The sequence below is a fragment of the Excalfactoria chinensis genome, chromosome 16 (genome assembly GCF_039878825.1).
Source record: "Excalfactoria chinensis isolate bCotChi1 chromosome 16, bCotChi1.hap2, whole genome shotgun sequence".
In the NCBI taxonomy this organism is placed as follows: domain Eukaryota; kingdom Metazoa; phylum Chordata; class Aves; order Galliformes; family Phasianidae; genus Excalfactoria; species Excalfactoria chinensis.
Window position 1 is genome coordinate 1009889 of NC_092840.1, and position 18488 is coordinate 1028376.

Sequence of the window (18488 nt, forward strand, 5' to 3'; positions counted from 1 at the left end):
ATTACAGTGATATATTTTCAGGTTGTGGAATTTTAGCTAAGAACCAAGATTTGTTTGCTGTTCATATGCAAATTGGCACTACAGTATCATTCTTACTACTGTAGAGAGCAGAACTTAAATTACAAGGTTTTCTATGGTTTGAGAGCCTTTCAGTAGCTGGGCTTTTCCAACACTGTGAATTGTAATACATATGTACATGTAATTTGTTTTGGTATATTTTGAAAGAGCATGCAGCTTTTTTTCACTGCAGGTGAAAATGCAGAGCTAGAGGCATTGACTGTGTTGAAAAAGAGTGTTCTGTAGCTGAGAATGTGCTCTATCAAATAGTGCTATTGTGCTCTTTGGATCTTCCATAGTTTCCATGGAAATAAACAGGAGGCATCACTTGTGGATCCAAGTACGTACCACGTACAGCTGCGAGAATATTGGGCTGGTGATTACATCCCTCAGTGAAAACTGTCTACTGTTTTGACTTGAGATTTGTAAAATGCCACATGTTTTGAGAAACAAACAGTAAATGCCCAGGCAACGAACAGCATGTCTCAGAAGTCTGTAAGTCCATTCATCAGTTGTCCTACACAGACTAAGACACAACTTCAGAATGCAGGTTACATGTTTTTGTTTTTTCAGATATTGCAGTGTCAAAAACTAGCATCCCCCCCACACAAAGTGTTTTGGTGACAGTTTTCCATCAAACATCAAAAATGACAAATATTTGCTCAATATTATGCCCAACCTGAGACACTACAATAGCTCCTGATTCATCCTTTAATTAAATTGAAATATTTTTAAGGTAAGTAGAGCACAAGTGAATAAGGCATTCAAAAATTCTTCATGTGCTGCTTCTTGCATGTGCTGCACACATGCATGCACAGCTCATAATTTCTGGCTTTTCATTCTCCCCTGCAGTTATTTAGGCTGAACTGCTAGCCGTGAAAGAAGAGGCATGGCAAAATGTAGCCAGTCTGGGCAATAGGCCAAGCTCTGTTTCTGACTACACAAATTCAATTCTTGAGTAATTCCATAGTAAGTAATTATTATTATACGCCAAGTTACACGGTAAATTATTTTTAAGAAGCAGATAATAACAATACTACAGTTAAATTATGCATTAAATGTCTGGTTGCACATACCTCTTTTGGATTAAACAGTATAATTCAGAGAGAATACAAAAAGCAAACAATTTAACATGCGAAGAAATTAAAGGAGAAAATGAACTTTTTTCCCTTGGCAATGGCTACTCCAGTTGCAAGTTAAATAACAGACATCCATCTTCAAAAAGCATCTAATGTGTGTGACTGCTAGAACCATGCAACACACTTGTTGAAGGATATGGTGGCTGCTCTAAATTAATCTCACCATCAAAACAAGTGCAAGTTTTGTGTTTCTAACTATGTAATTTGAAACTATTACTGAGATTTTATATATTATCTTGCATTTTGTCTCTTTCAGTACAACAATAAAAGCACGCTGTGATATAATGACTCCCATGTACAAAGATGCAGAACGAGGTAGAATTACCTGGAGAATGAAAGAATTCCTCATATTCTCAGGCAAGTTATCCAGCATTTCTGTGTAGCATCTCATCAAACTCAACAGCCAAAAGTTGGTTGAGGCTGATTCTTCATCTGCAGTGTAGGTAAAAGGATCCACCATGTAGATGACAACTGCTGGAGGATAGGCATTGCTGTCCGCAGACTCTGGTTCAGTGGGAATCCCTATTCTCTCTCTCTCTGTAACACTAGAGATATGCATGATGTTAAATCCAAAGGTAAATTAGAGTTGTTAAGTACGGTTTTTGGAGTAAAAGAATGTGAGGTCAAAGCAGGAAAGTAGTAAATGACTCTTGTGTTCAGAAGCAAAACTTAAAACAATGGTAATTGAGGAAGGATGACTTTTACCCCCAGACACTTCATTCAAAGCACTCTTTAGAAATTATGCATTAACGACACCATGAATTCTAATCCAAAAAAATAATTTAATGCAATTAGTATAGTTTAGGCCTGAGGAATATGGAAAAGCTGACTAAATATTAAGTCCATGAGTTTTCTTATGTTTGTGCTTGCCTCAGTTTTGGAGTTGCTTGGGGTTTTCTTTTGCAAGAGAAGGAACTGAGAACCAAAGTAATATTCATGGAGACTGAAGTGACTCTGATTAGTTACAGAAAAGGTTCCCTTGGTAATGGAGGGAGCAACTGAATGTTTTTAACTTTGTAAAATACTCCTCCATGCCTCAACCGTGACGGGGAGGCTCAACATCTGTAAGTGATAAAAGCAGCTCAGACTCACTTTGTCAGAAACCCCACTGCAATTGATAGAGGTATTTTGCATAGATCCAGCGAACAGATGTCTTAAGAATAACCCAAACTAGTACAGGATGTGGGCTTTTCACTTAAGATACAGGAACTCCACAACATACATCATAACTATTAGTAATATGCATTATTACAGGAGTAATGAAAAACATGTTCGTTCAGGAAGTCACTTACATAAGACGTTAAAAACATTTTCCTAATTTTTATGTTTGATGGATGACTACAATAAGGTCTTTATTTTCAACTAGCAGGAATACAACCCTTCTTTTATACCTTGCAATGTATCTGCACATACAGCACTTGCAATGCAAGACATTTAGGAAAAAAAAACAACACCATGGATCTTATTTTGTTTCTGTTAATATTATAGGCATAATAGAGTTGCCCACCTAAGAAGTGTCAGGTGCCATATGAGATACCCTGCTGTACCAGACAGTAGTGAGATGGAGCCATTAGATATGCACAGAACTTAAGACACCTTGTGTTTTTCTTGAAATGCAAACTCATTCCAGGTGGCCATCTCAAACAGAACCACAAGAGCCATGTTCATGTAGTTGACTCAAGCTTAATTTCTTATATTGGAATAGGGAAGTTACTTTTTCCAACTTCTCTCATCATCAATGAGGGTAGATTGAGGTTGGGTATAAGGAAAGAGCCTTTTGCAGCGAGGGTGGCGAGACACTGGCACAGGTTGTCCAGAGAGATGGGGGATGCCCTGTTCCTGTAGACACCCAAGGTCAGGCTGGACAGGTCTCAGAGCGCTGGACTGATCTGTAGGTGTCCCTGTTCAGTTCAGGGGAGCTGGACTAGAAGTCCCTTCCAACCCTAAAGATTCTATGAGGCTATGACTAGAAATGAATTAAAAAGGGTCCTGTTTCATTTACATCTGGACAGCGGTACTGCACACGTCCAAGACTCTTTCCACCTCAATGACTTAGAAAAAGATGATGAGCTGTATGAAAGCAGGAAAAGATTGGTTTTATTTGTATTTTGAGTAATTTGAGCACTTACCCTTCCTGTCCTTCTTGTTGCTGTTGTGGTAAGTTTTGACCTGCGTCCGTGTCTCCTCCAGGACCTGCGCTTCCTTGTGAGCGATCTGCTGCATTTCCCCCAGTGCTGGTGTTTTGCCCTGAACCAATGTTTCCACTAAACCCTGGAGTAGGGGTAGCGCTCATCTGGTTAACGCCAGGTGTTGCAGAAGATGCTGACAGCTGTGGCACAGAGGATCCAGAGGACGAACTGCCTCCTGCAGGAAGGCTAGTGGTCCCACCGTTGGGTGTGGAGTTAAAAGAACTGCCTGTTGGTGGTGCCCCAGAAGTGGAAAGACACGATGAGTTTGAGGGTACAGGTCCAGTGTTCCCAGGTATTGTCTGCGTCTGGCTTGCTGGCGCTGGGGTTTGGTACTTCGGTGGTAGCAACAGGCTGCTGTCAAGCTGCAGAGTGGCTAAGTAAGGTGCTGAAATGGCATATAAAAAGGAAAGGAGATTAATGACAGTCTTAGATAAAAGTGAGCTGGATTAACCATAAAGTCATACATTTTTTTTGTGCCTTTAGAGTATTCAAAGAATGTACAAAAGCTACGTGAATATAATCTCCATTATAAATATTTAGCTTGGAGTCCATTCTTCAGAGTTTCAGTTCAACTGATGTGAATCAGATGTCTGTAGAAACAGGACTGACTTTGCAGAGCTTTGTGGATCAAAGTCAGTACTGACATGTTATTACCTCCGGTTTGACTACATTAGGATAACACCCCTCCTTGGCATTTGGCTCTGCCATCTATTACAGGTTATCTTTGTCGGACTGAAAATCTAAAAGGCCTTTGTACTTGAGCTACAATAGCATCAAATTCTAATGTAGTTATTTCTGCTCCTAAGCATCAGAAAAAGATATCACAGCAATCACTTTCAAATGCCATGCACATGCTATATATTTCTACATGCCTAGAGTCCTGATGTCAAGGAATAACTTCTCCCTCTCAGTTTTGTGGTAAAATAAAACAAAAAGCAGAATGGATGTAAAAGCTTGATTATTTGAAATAAACAAGCCCTATCATGCTCTGCCAAACTTTCCTCAAAGGATGGGATGAGGCATTCAGCAGTCTGCTGAACTGAGCGAATAATTCTCATCTCTGTATGCTTTCACAAACTTCCTTTTCCCAACAGTAGCTCACCAGTGCTCTCATTAAGCAGACTTAAGCATAGTCAGTCCTTTCTCGGAACGAAGGGAGTAAGAGCTGTTCAAGAAACCATTCACAATTCTTTGTTTTTTTAAAACAAAAGTGGTTTGTGAACCTCAGTTCAAGTTTAGATGTATGTGACTGGTACTCCGTGATCACTGCCTATCTTGCTAACCAGCAATGTCTCAGCAGAAGTATTGCCAGCGACACTTTGGATGGGTCCCTGTCTCAGGCTAAGTTCTTAGTTCTCAGTCAGGTATGCCATACATGTTACACTCCTTCTGGAATGGAACAAGACAAAACCTGGGAGCAACGCAGATCTTAGATGAGGCCAGGGACTACTCAACCAGGACCTGTCTTTTGATAGCCCAGCAAACTTCTACACTCTTTCTAAAATCCGTCATCCAACAAGCGCATCTGATATTGTTATGAAACACAATCAGAGCAGGTAGCCATAAAACACCTCCTTTTCTTGTGTTTTAGAATGTACCAGTATGTTTTGGGACAGAAATAAGCCCACATGAGGAGACAATGCCTTCCCACTAACCTGTTCAAATTATCTCACTCATCAAAGATACTGTTGCTCTTCTTTTTTTTACCCCACCTGCATTAACTTATTCTTCTTTTGCAGTTTTAGTGAACTCATCTTTAATTTAAATAAATCTTATGTTTGAAGACACCATGCACATGCCTCTACAGTGATATATCCCATATGAATAGCATATAACTGTGATCAGTGCAGTTGTGTGTGGAACATCTTTGACACATGATGTCTTACACCAAACTGAATTCTTAGAAAAGGTAATAATTTGCTTTTGAATCTTTAATATGGCTACCAGACTGATAAGTCAGAGCAAACTTTATGAACGGGCGAATTTAACCAGGAAGCAGTTAAGAAAAGATATAACATGATCATACGCTATTTCTGAGCAGATCTTAATCCATATCTTAAGAGAAATTGCCTTATTCCAACCGTTGCAAGTACCCTCTCCTTCCTACAGCCAACCAAAAGAGCCTTGCTAGCACCTGGCACACTTACCTAGGTGATGCCGGCAAACTTGCGCATAAAGTTTGAGTCTGGAATGATTGTCGCACTCCTCAGTGCCCCAGGGCTGGTTAAACCATTCGCTCACCAGCTCATCCGTCAGCTTTTGTGCCACGGTCTTTCCCACCCGCATAATCCCATCGCGTAGCACTTTGCAGATCGGTTTGTGCTGGCCAAGCCTACACATCTGGTGGGAAGAAGAAACACTTGTAAGTAGATGCTGAGCACCCAAAGGAGTTACACAGAGTGGCTTGTAGCCTACGCTCTGTATGAGCAGCACACTTATGCTGACTTCCTATTAAGCATAAAAACCAAAGACATTTAAATATAAGGTTGAATTGAAGGTTACAAAGCAATCTTGTAATTTAAAAGTACACATTGACCATGATTAAACAAAGAAAAAGAACACAACTTCTTTTATCTACCCCTTACTCTGTAGGCTTGGTTGGGTCTCAGTGTGCTAGGCTGCAATGGTATCAATACTGGTACTGCACCCTCTGAAAATTTCAATCAAAGAAAACATCTTCCCAAGCCATGCTCCCCATCCCATTCACTGCAATGGTACAGAGGCCAGTAAAGCACATGAAATGAATTCAGTGCACACTTCTACATTACATAAGAAATATTTTTCTGATGATTATAACAAGCTATTAGAATTGTGCTATTGCTGAACTGATATTCCAGCATCATGTATTAAACAGTGGTTTTAGCTCTTTATAGTTTGTTCATCTCAGTGATGTTTGAGGAACATCTTATGCAGCTTTTGCTTATCCAGACAAGCTACAAAAAAACATTCTGTTGATACTACTGAAACACCAACCATCACTGCATATGGCTGTATTATAGGATTAAATTTTCTTCTCATAATGAAATCAAAACCCTACCAGTATAACTCAATTAGGCACTCTTTTTGATGCTGAAAGTGCAGTAAGTCCTCAAAGAAAATAAATCTGTATACAAATAACTGTTTAAAAACTGTGGATGTTTCACAAAGTACATTCAGCAAAGCAGAAATGATGCATAAATAAGAAATAACAGAGCATGGTTTTAATTCCCAACCTCATATACAGCGCTCAAGTCCCTGAAGAAAGTTTTGGCTCCATCGAGCAAGGCCTCATTTTCTGGACACACCACAATGTAGGCGACATCCCGATGGCCCCCGTATGGATCTAGCAACAGCCTCTCCCAGAATGGCAAGGAAAATGGAGAGATTGTCAGGAAGTCCTTGTCATATCCCACTAGTAAAGTTGGGATTGGAAGAGGCTCAGGAGATTCCTCGGAGCCTTAGGAACAAAAAGAGAGAAAGAGAAGATGGTGTTAAAATAACTGGCTTAACTACAGTGGGTTCTATGGTGTAATAGGAGGTTGGCTCTTTTACTGAAATACTGGAAATCACTAAATCCTTGCTATATTTTATACCATATTGTAAAAACACATACTGCCCCTCCTGAGTCTTAGACACTTAGAAGAGTTTTCACTTTGTCATAACCATAACCACGCCTCACCAGTGCCTATTCAACCAGAAGCAATAACATGAACACAATAAAATCTGATTTTATGGAGCAGCCTCCAGCTGGTGGTGCAAAATTACTGAATAAAATGGTTAGTAAAAAAATTATTCCCAAGGCATATAGTAGTAAGCAAAGTTATCCTAATTCAAAACGTTGTTTTCTGCTCCTCTCCATACTGAGGCACTTCCTGTCACAGCTCAGAGGACTAATGCCAAGTTCAGCATGGTATCTTCCAGTCACTGCTCATTAGAAAAAAACACTACTGAAAAAATGCAAACAAAAATAAGCTGATAGTTTCTGCAGAGTACAATCCAACTTTATTAGAAAATCGACATTCAATAAAAATTGCTGAATCTGCAGCAGAGGCTCTGCTACTTACATAGCAATTCTAGTTTTGTACTCGGGTAACAGTTGGCAGATCCTAACTCTTAAATTTACAAATTCTGGATAAAACATTGGATTAGAAATTGCTAATTAAAAATACTTCTCATGAAACAAAACAGCTTTAGACAGGAACTGCAGTTACGCAAGGCTGTCCTAGCCTCAAAGGAAAGTAGCAATAAATCAAACACCGACAGAGGGAACATAAGGTACTACGGAACGGTGAGAAAACAAACCACCTAAGCAAGACTGCATCAGTTAAAACCGAAATAAGCCTCAAGCAAGAAATAACCATCTAAAGGTCAGTTGTCATCATCCGAATGTGCACATACAAAACCTATTCTGTAAAGCGTATTTTTGAGAAGTATGAATTGCAACTTGGAAATACTTTAACTGAATTATCTTAGTAAATAAGAAACCTCAGAATGAGGATAGCTCCATGCAGCTTTAGTATTTGGAGGGTCTGAGCATTGGCTCAGGAACCTCCCCTTCCTTTATTATTTGGTACAATTTTAACAGCTTCCTCTCTTTGTGTTATGTATATACAGTGCAAGTCAAAACACAGACTCAGCTTGATCTTTACCCAGCATGGTGTAAATATTTATTGTCTTGAAGGATAAAACCTCCACTGCAGTATTCAAGCAATGTACTACAGATGTCATTTAAGACCATGAAAATCTATCCAAAGAGCCTGATTATCAGAACGTTTTTTTCCAGAACAAAGCGTGCATACATTTCTAGAAAACTATACTTTCATTTTAACTGCTAAGCATATCACACAATATACATACCATAGGTTCCTCGCCCTGCCATCTTATGGAACTGCTGCCACGTGAGTGGTCCCTGCACGTGCTGGATGTTTTCCCAGGTCCTTCCTGTTCGCTTCTTCTGGATGGCATCCTGGAGAAAGGGCTGCAGTGACAGCAGCATACGCACCACATCCTGGGAGGAGAGCATGCTGATGTCCAACACTGCAAAAGACAATGGAGCACCCATCATTTCCAGCAAGGAAAAGGAATTTATTAAAATATACATATATATTGTCCTTTTGTACTGCTCTTCACAGTGCCCATAAAAGGTGAATAACTCTAATTAGCTTAATGGAATTCAGTGTGGTGCTTCATGAAGCCTTCACTGAAATAAGGGTGTCATAATAGTCCTTTCACATACCTTTCAATGTTAGTTACCACTGCCTGTCTCTGCTTTAGCTTTGTGAACCAACGCAAATTCTGAAACAACTGATATCACTATGTCTAAATGCTAAGGACAACTGAACCACTATGGTTTTCTAAGTCATTCATAAAGTTTTAAAAAACCTACTTCAATTCTAGAATGTTTTAATACATTTCATTTCTCACATAAAGATTAAGTTAAATCGCTATTGTCAAGTGTTGAAGATACTTCCATAGGTGAAAGAAACCTGTTTGGATCCATACCATTGCTGTGAGGCCAAGAATGTACAGTGGCACTTCTCACTAGGGCTTCATCCACTTTCCCACCAGTGGGGTTATCAACGTACTGCCTGCCTTGCTCAAGGGCATTGAAGCATTCTATCCAGGAATCGTTACTGTCTGCCTGCAGTCTGTCATAACTCCAGTTCATACATGGGAGCGTCTGACGGTTATTGGAGGACATGTAATCCAAGCAGCTCAGAGATGTGAAAGGCTGCGTGTGCTGATTCTGGAGGAGGAGAAGGAGGCTCATTGGAGGTTCCTGGGTCCTTCTAGCTCCTTCTCCCATCTGAGAGATCAAGTTACTTTGACATATCATCAGTCGTCTTTCTGCAGCTTGGCCAATGTCTGAGGTCTTGCCAAAAATATCCAACTCATCCTCAATGAAAAGCCCAGAGTTGTAACCTAGTTTACGGTTCATAATAGCACTAAAGCCACAGGTGCAACGGTACTGATCCTCATTAGATGAATCCGGGATGTATAATCCAACATCTGCACCTTTAATGTTCATGTTACAGGCGCATATACAGCAACTATCAAAGTTACGATCTTTGAAGATGTTCAGCACAGAGTCTGAAAGAATCAATGTCACGTAGAGGCTGTGGGCTTCTGGGATCGGCTGAACAGTGGCTGGTTCCACAGAATTAAGCGGTCGTGTTGTAGAAGGGGTAGAAGCAGGTGAACCTTGATCTGTGCTGTCATATTTTACAGATCCTTGCCCACTCGCAGTCCCCCCACCTCTGGGAGTCCTTGGGGTCCTGGGAGTGCGTGGGGTAGGGACAGAGAAGCGGGGAGTTGCTGGTGATGGCAGAACTCCTGCTCCACTGTTGCTGGCCGGAGCAGTGCTATTCAGCGTCACTGGTGTGTTCATCTGAGGAGTGTTCATCTGAAGATAGTCTTGGTCAGCCAAACTCCCAACACTAGGCACATTGCTACAAGAAATATATGAAAAACAGAGTCAGTTGCAACAATCCGGTTGGCTGTGAAGACTGATTTCATCAAAACTTATTTTTACACACAGAGTCAGTGAAAACCCAAAGGACTCACTGTAACTGCAGTAAAGGAACACAGTCAGACACCGTGCTCATAACCTTTTATACTTGCGTCTCTTTCAACTGAAACTGTAATCCTTGCATGAACACAGCTGTTTCTTATCAGTATGATAAAATGGGATCACCTCAGGCTCTTAACCCTCTTAAAGATTATTCCCATGGGGTAAAACTCAAATGCTCTTTAAAAGAATCTGCAGATAAATTGTTAAGTTTTGAGGGTATCCCTTAACTCTTTTAGGAAAAAACAGAAAGAATATTACTTTTTGTTATTGTTTTAAGCACAATCATCTGTAAAAAGATGTAAATCAGTGGAAATTAAGAAAACACTTCAGAGTAAAGGAGATGTTATCTTATTTTAGAAATTATGTCTTGAAACAGCTTTCAGAAGTAATGCAGCATGTGGCATTTACGTAAGGCATTGCCTTGTATCAGTATGCAACTGATAATAGCGCCTCAGGTTCTACAAATGCAAATACGCATTCAAAACTACACAGTCTACAGCACAAAATGACACACTCCATTACAAGCCTTCAATGCAGTAAAGCTAAGAATCGTATTTTTGGGTTACCTCTTGTCATCACTGATTTTTATTACTCTTGTCATTTGCTGCCAAACTTAAGTGACCAAAGCAGTTTGTATATTCCCCTAATAGCCACCTTCTCCCTGCAGTGAATCTTTATATCAAGTAACAGCTAATTTGGAGCCAATCAGAACAAAAATCTTTACTTAACTCTTTCCAAGTTCATTTTTCTTGTAATGTCTTTATTACATATTAGGGCAAGGAAAAATTCTGAAGATGCAGTATGTCTCTTTATAAAAGAATGAAAACAGATCTTTTTTACATGTCTGTTTTCACTGTGTATTTATGAGTTATTTAAAAGGAGTACCACTGTAATGTTCTCATGTCATTAGCAACTTGAAAAGGAAAACAGTAAAGACCAGATTTCTTAGAATCATTTTATTACCTTGAACTGATGTATGCCCAACTCCAAGCAAGAGAAAAAAAGGAAGAACAAAGGTTTGAAGGAGCTCTGAATCTGAAGTATACTGATTGCCTCAGACTAACAAGAAAAGATGACCCAGAAACTTTGATTGGCAATCACCACTCTGTTGGAAGCCTGCAGTAAAAACTTTCACTCTAATTGGATTATATTGAAAGCGAAAGGTTTTTTTCCCTCAACAAATACCTGAAATTAATAACCAGCTCAGGCCTGGTGAATCAGTTACTATTACGAAAGAAAACCTGAGAATTGGATTGCTCCCCAGGCACTATCAAGGCTTTACAATTTCTTTTTTGCAATTCTTCTGAGAACACTGAAGGATCCTTTGGAGCTGGAAAAGGACTGATTTAAAGGGTTTACAGACTGATTTAAAGATACAGGCTACTTCCTCCAGAAAGCAGCACAGCGCAAGCAAGGAGACGTTTGTACTACACCGTGCCTTTTAAAAGATTTTATAAACCTAATGGTGGAAATTCTTGATAGCTTTGAAGATCCCCAGCAAATAATTTCTTCCATAAACATTACTAATTTCTGAGAACTGAGTAGGGAACACATACTTTTATGTTAAATGACAGTGATTGCTTATAGGTCACAGCACCCTGGAAAGAGATGTGACATCTTATCTTTTGGTATTTAGAAAGAGGAAGATAAACTGCATCTCACCATTTTATTTCCCAGTTTTACATTGGATTACAGTACTTTCCTGTACCAGAACTGCAGTTAGTTCTTGTTCTTTTATAAGAGTGCAGCGGATATACACTGCCCTAACAATTTCCAGAAGATGTTCTTAATTCAAATGTTCATAAAATCACAATTTTTTACCTGACACAATGACAGATTCAAAAGGTTTAAAACATGACTGCAGGCTGTTCTATGGTTCTTGTGCTTAGGTAAAAACTCATTGGGATTCTCAAGAGATTTAATTACCAAACTATTTGAAATGTGGGAATGACAGACACTGTAATTCCCAACAACACTGTACTTACTTGTAGCCATCTCTAATGAAAGTGGCTGGTGGCAAAGGAAGTTGTTCAATTTTAGGAGGAACAGCCCAAGAAGGCCTGAAAACACAGGCATCTGGTATCTTCAGAGGTAAGAGGCACTGGCTTGGCAGTATCTTCAGTGGAGCAAATACAGAGGAGCCCACAAAAGGTTGAAATGATGGAACTTTGTGCACGTACGAAAAATCCTGTAATATCCAAGTGACATTGTTTACAACACCACAGTGAGGCTGAACTTTCTGTTTACACAGCTATTGTTCATTAAAACTTGTTGTACTGTTTGAACCCTCTATAACTGTATTTTTTCCCATAATTAAGTATATTCATTCATTCTATAAAATGTTCAAGAGCTGATCCTTCAAGGAAACTCAGCTGAGGTTCCATGGGTGCACACGGCAACAGTACACTAAGATACTGTATAGCTTTAACTAATGCCAGCACATTCATTAAGGACAGGGTACTCTGAAAAGCAAATGGTGCACTGAATTATCCCCATTATCTAACTTAATGTGTCTACTTTATGCACTTAAGAGGTTGATCTTTTCAAGACTCCAAACTCATAATGGAGAGGTTGAGTCATATTGTGAAGAAAATTTATTTGCCTTTAAGTCATCCTCTTAGAACAACCCCCACACTGGGAATTAACACAATCCAACAAGTAACAGTGCACACTTTTCACTAGCACCACTCCTAGCACTGGACAGAAATAATCAGCTAAACGTAATATTAAATGTGAATATAAATGAAGTTCAGTTAAACTGGACTTCCAATGACTGTTATGCTTGCTTGCAGACAATGATGACAAGAATTTGAGCCAGAGTTTCTAAAGCTATGCCATGTTTCTTACAGAAGAAAAGAACTAGTCCTTTTGACGCACTACTGCAAAGTAAAAATAATTATTAAAGTAACAGCAGTCTCTCACAATTCCAGCATTTAACAGCTCATTAGATATTTCCATTTTTCCCTTACGCCTTGTACAGCATTGAGAGATGAGAAATGTGTGAATTACTATCTCCAGCTGCTGAATACTCAGCAGAGGAAATCTACTTACATGTTCTAAAAATGATCAGCAATGGGTTTAGGTGCTTGTTTCCCCCACTGGTGTATATGAGCACGTGTGACACACTTAAAAGCAGAGTAAACTGTGCTTGTTGGAGATGTTATCAGGCAGAAATAAAAAGTATAGTTCAATACTCCTGAAAGTGTTGTGAGGGAGACGGAAGTACTTCCAACAGCAATGACACCCTAAAATCTGTTCCCACTCAAAAGCTTTCTGCTGACCAAATCGCAATACAGATTTTATTTGCATGGCCAAATTACTCTAGTTCACTTGGAAAACAGAATAAAACAAAGCAAGGTCTGTTACAAACCTTGTTATAAACTTCAACCTTCTATACTTGTATACAAATCCATAGACACACAAACTATACAAAGAGAGTGGACAGTGAACCCTTAAGGAACAAGGTTTTTCTCATTGTGCCTTCAAGTTATCAAGTCAGGACAGAGGGAAGAAATGGTCTTGGAAAAACAAAGCTGACTTTTCCAGGTGGCTGCCTGTCTACAGGAGCGGGACACTACACCTAACTTCCTCAAACTTCTGACTGGTCACAGTTTGTTTCTATGTAGGGACACAATCCTTGAATACAGCAATCTTACTTCCTCCCACAAACATACCTGAATGCAGAAAGTCACCCTGTGGTTCACCTGTGCTTTATTTTCAGTCCTTCTAAGTTATTCCAGAGGTGCCATGCAAGAAAAAATTCTCATTCACAGCTGACTAAATCATATACACTTAGGCAAAATTACGTTTTGGTATTCTCATATTGAGTTATAGCCAATTCTAGACCATGCAACTACAACCTCATTGTGTGTATACCTCACTCAACAGTGCCAACAACTAAAGCAAGACCTCAGCTACTGCCAGAACTCGGGGGGGTGGGGAGGGCTGCTGCTGTGGGAAGAAATGGCTGCAGAAACAGAAGGAGATTTGGGACAGGGTGGGCCTGAAGGAATTAGGTTATAAAATCAAAGGTTAGGGAATACCAGAAAGACAGTTCTTGTATCTCCCTACTGGATATGTGTGAACAAACAAGCTTGCACTGCTGCAGACCAAGGAAAAACGCACTTCTAAATTAAAAAACTCTCACATATATGCATGGAAATATGATAATTTCTGATAAAAAATTGGCCAAAGAAGTTAAGAAATGCAGAATGCACACAATCAGGCAGAATGATCCTAACCTACCTGTTGACCTGTGCTAAGGATGGAACAATGAAATACATATCAATGTAGACCAGGTGCTTATGTTAAGTCTTTTTATGTGATGCTATGGAAAAATGGATACATCTGGATATGTAAAGCAGGGGAGGTGAGTACTAGTACCCCACAGCAGAGTCCCCATTTAAAAATACTTCTTTACTCAGATATACTATAGGACTCAATAGAGGAGTAACTATGTGACATTACCTGACCTGTGTTATACAGAAAGTCAGATAAGAATGGTCCCATCTGGCCTTAAAACTTGTGAAGTAACATCAGCTGAAGAAGAAACAGAGCAAGTTCAACCCCTGGGCTTTCTCAGTGATTTTCAACCCTAACCAAAAAAGGCAACATTTCAGAGAGAAAAAGGCAGCCTTTCTACATGCATGATTTTATCCTAGCTGCATCCCCAGAGACTGGCAGCAAGGAGTGGCTATACATAAAAGATACAGAAAAATTATCTGAAGAAACAAACCATTTAAAAGCTACGTAGTCACAAGTACCATGTTTTTCAAATACGTTCACTCTTTCTGTTAGGCATAGGGCTCGTTTCACATACAGTACTGTTTGCTTCCTGACTGCACTCAAAAACATTACAAACATAAAATTACACCTACTACATGAGAAGAAAAGTGCCTATAGTTAAAATCAGAGAAACAATTACAAGCTCTTTTACTAGGTAAGTTTTTGGTTGTTTGTTTTTTTCCAACTAAAGACCAATACAAACTTTTAACAAATGGAAATTAGAGCCATATAAATTAGCCTGCTAGGCACACTACAGGTGACTTCTTTATAAAAATCCAAACATATGAAGGTGAGATTATGAAAACATGCCATGTATGGTATGTTACCTTAATTTCTTCAGGTTTAGGGCTACCTAATCCATCTTCCACCTCCATTTTGAACTCAGCAAGCTGTGTTGGAACCATGCTGACCATGGGACTTTCCATCATACCCAAGGTGGTTACCGTCTCTGAACTTATTCCATCTTTATAACTCATTACTGGGGAGAAGGCAGGGTGTTGTTCCAAAGAAGGTGGTGTTGGGAACATCCTTTGGAGATCTGCCACAGCTGAATATGATGAAATAATGCACAGTTAGTCATTACAGTACGAATTCTCAAGAAAGCCCAATAAAACTGAAGGAGTTACTCACTCCTAGCTCTTGTTTTGTAGGTTAAAACCTTGTAAAGATTCTATAGACTTAGTACAGCTCTGACACCCGTATAACTCAAGGCTTAGAAGTTCATTCTGAGGGATACATTCCAAAAATTCCGAGGGATGCTTTGCAAACTTGATGTTCAGCAGAAACAGCAAACTGGTAGATGCATAACTTTAAACATATAGGTTTTTTAACATAAATAAATAATCTTAAAAGATTAAGTGACACGAATGGAAAGTACACCCCAGAAACTGCTACTAAGGAGACAGAATAGTTTCTTCTATTCTTCTTCTACAGAATAGTTTCTTCTGCCTTTAGGCTTTTGGAATTAGCATGCACTTAGCTGTGTTTTTCCACTGACATACAGTCACTGAAGTCTAATTTGGTCCATAGCAACATAACTCCTGACAAAAAAGATAGGCTACTGTTGCTAGCACAAACATTTCTGACTGGAAAATACTCAATTGTGGAAATCAAAACCAATGAAACACAGTCTCAAAAACTAACTGGAAATAACAAATCAAGTGATGGAATTAAAATTAGATAGAGCATATGAGTACACACACAAAGAGCTAACAGTGTGTTTTTGTAGGATGTTACAACCACAAGTCCTGTCTCCACTTTAACTTAACAGTGCAAAGAGATGAGGCAGCCAGCCTTCTATTTAATTCTTCAGACAAAGAGAAACAGTTGGAATGGGTGAAGTGCCCCCAGAAATAGAGTTCTGGTGGAAACAGCACTGAATGCTGAACCTGGAGCAGCAGAGTAAATTAGTTGGCAATGGCTTATTCCTACTTGGTTTCTTCTTTCTTTCTCAGTTTTACTCTGAATTTAGACTTGAAAACAACTTAGTGTTGCCCTGATAAAGGATTAGTAAATGTTGAAAACAACTTCAATGAAATGGAAACAAACATTTTCCATTCGGTGCTACTATGAAGTGTAATCTTAAGGATGCCACTTTTATGAAGTGTTGCCTCTGTTTCTCAAAGAGAAGTGTGCTTCAGGAAGCAGAGAAATGGGACAGGAAAAAAGGATTAAAACACAATGTATTCAGGAGAACTTTACTATGGTGTATAACACATTTCATTTCCCTGCAGATACTGCTGTGCCTGGACAGCTGGTATCAAGGGAAGAGAGCTACAGAACAGAAGTGGAGTATATCTATTTAACTTATTTCATATAGCTCTATAGTATATATTTCGCTCATATTCAAGCCCCAGTTAGCAAAATTCTGCAGCGCAGAGTCATAAAAGAAGTTTAATTACAAAAAATCCCCAAACCCTACAGCAACAGGCTAACTATCATCATTCACTTTCATATGTGTCATGCTTGAAAAAGCTTTGCATATTTTAAAAAGCCATGGATCAACTAAAACTGTCAAAATCCAATCTCTGTATGCTCCAGACTTGTACGTTTGAGTAAATCAGCACAGCTTTTAGGGGTGCATAAAACTCTGACTCATCTCCTTCACACTGTTGTTTTTTTTTTTCCCCTCAAAGATTAAGTTAATGAGAAAGCATTAAAGAATGATTTGCAGAGAGATTTGATTTCTGCTTGTAGAGGCCACAATAATCAAGCATTCTTCTTTCTTGCTGCTAAGTAATTCATAATTCATTATCTGACCGGCTAGTATCACACCAGAAATTCTCATCTTCCTCTTCCTGCCTATGCAAACACTTTATATATCGAAATCTCAGGAGAAATGCTATCTGTGTAAATAAAGCAAGAAAACCCAAACACCTCAAGAGAGTAAAAGCTATAATTTTCAAAAGGCTTTGGCACAGTCCTCACAGAAGAGCCCTGTTGTTTTAATTTGTATAATACTTTTTAGTATACAGTCCTATTTCTGCATCCTCTGCACTTACCCTACATGTGCAGCACCTGCACATGCATCATTTCTACCATAAACATCCCCAAGAGGTTCACAATGTGTCGTCATTTAGAAGTCAGTACTTCTACAGATTCCTCCACACCTAAATTAAATCCTGAAGGTGATTTTAGTCTGAATTCATTCTATGTCAAATGAATACCGTATGTTACAAGTCACACCTTTACAATCTGAATAATTGTAAAAGGAATGACTTACACAAAAAGGTGAGGTACTGCTGAAAACAAATAAACGTGATTAAACATTGGTTTGATAATAGAAGGGTAGTTTCTAAATGAAGATTTTTAACAGCTCCCTTCTGTGTCTGTATTATAAGACATCTAAAATCTCTGTAGGCACGTTAAAAATGTACGTCTATAGTACAATCCAGTGTTTTCATTAGAATACTCTTACCCTATTTTACTATTAGCATCGAGCAATCACAGAACAAAAATAAGCACACTGGCTCTGAGTTCTGAGTAAGCGACACATCAAACCTCCTACAAAAAAGGTAACGTGGCAGCTAATCAGAAGGTTTTAACTGGCAACAAAGTGGTAATCACTTGCTGCTACTTACTTGGTGGGTAAGGTACTGCTGTTCTACCATCCTTCCCCACTGGGCGCTCCTCAGACCCCACCGCAGGCATTTTTGATGACCGAAGAGCTGGCGATACAGCCTAAAAACAGAATAATTACATACCACACTAAAAAACATATGAAATAGTAGAAATCAAAAGCTATTAAAAACTGAAAACTCTCCGAATGAGATTTAACAAAAAACATCTTAAGTGCAGTTTCTGTGAAACCACAGAGTAGGAAGAAGTGGTAAAGAAGCTGATGTACTCAGAAAGTACTGCCAAGAACCAGACGTTGGAGATTTAAGCCATGTTATCTACTATCCACTACCAGTCAATTTAGGATCCCGCTTTGTAACATTAAGCCCATATTAGATTAAGCTTATAAAGCATCCTTACTACTTTTTTTTTCTGGTAATTGATTTAAACCTGCTTTTCCCTATATGTTTCCTGATTTTCCTTTTGTATCTCCTATTTGTATCTCCTAATTTCCTTCCTCTTTGCAAAGCATAAGCTGCTTACAGGCATAGAAAGGAACATGCTTCCAAGAGTTGCTTCCATAAAGTCGAATTTATTTTGATTTGGGAAGATTCTCAAACAAGGTAAAAGAACAAATCATCAGATAATGAAACTTGGATCTTTTCCCACAGCTCTAAAAAACACAAAATACTGACAAAAATTGAAGACACT

General features: G+C 39.0%; 1 protein-coding gene across 6 annotated transcripts in view; it reads right to left on the bottom strand.

Annotated features, from left to right (window-relative positions):
• MED13L (mediator complex subunit 13L) overlaps window positions 1–18488 on the bottom strand; it is a 168690-nt gene that overhangs the window by 17516 nt on the left and 132686 nt on the right. For all 6 annotated transcript variants that reach the window (XM_072351113.1, XM_072351112.1, XM_072351116.1 and 3 more), the window contains 9 exons: window positions 17801–17900; window positions 15047–15267; window positions 11921–12123; window positions 8867–9813; window positions 8222–8401; window positions 6598–6821; window positions 5533–5725; window positions 3326–3770; window positions 1522–1741 (listed from right to left, as the gene is read on the bottom strand). In XM_072351113.1, the coding sequence (XP_072207214.1) occupies window positions 1522–1741; window positions 3326–3770; window positions 5533–5725; window positions 6598–6821; window positions 8222–8401; window positions 8867–9813; window positions 11921–12123; window positions 15047–15267; window positions 17801–17900 (2733 nt within the window). The remainder of the gene's footprint in view (window positions 1–1521; window positions 1742–3325; window positions 3771–5532; window positions 5726–6597; window positions 6822–8221; window positions 8402–8866; window positions 9814–11920; window positions 12124–15046; window positions 15268–17800; window positions 17901–18488) is intronic.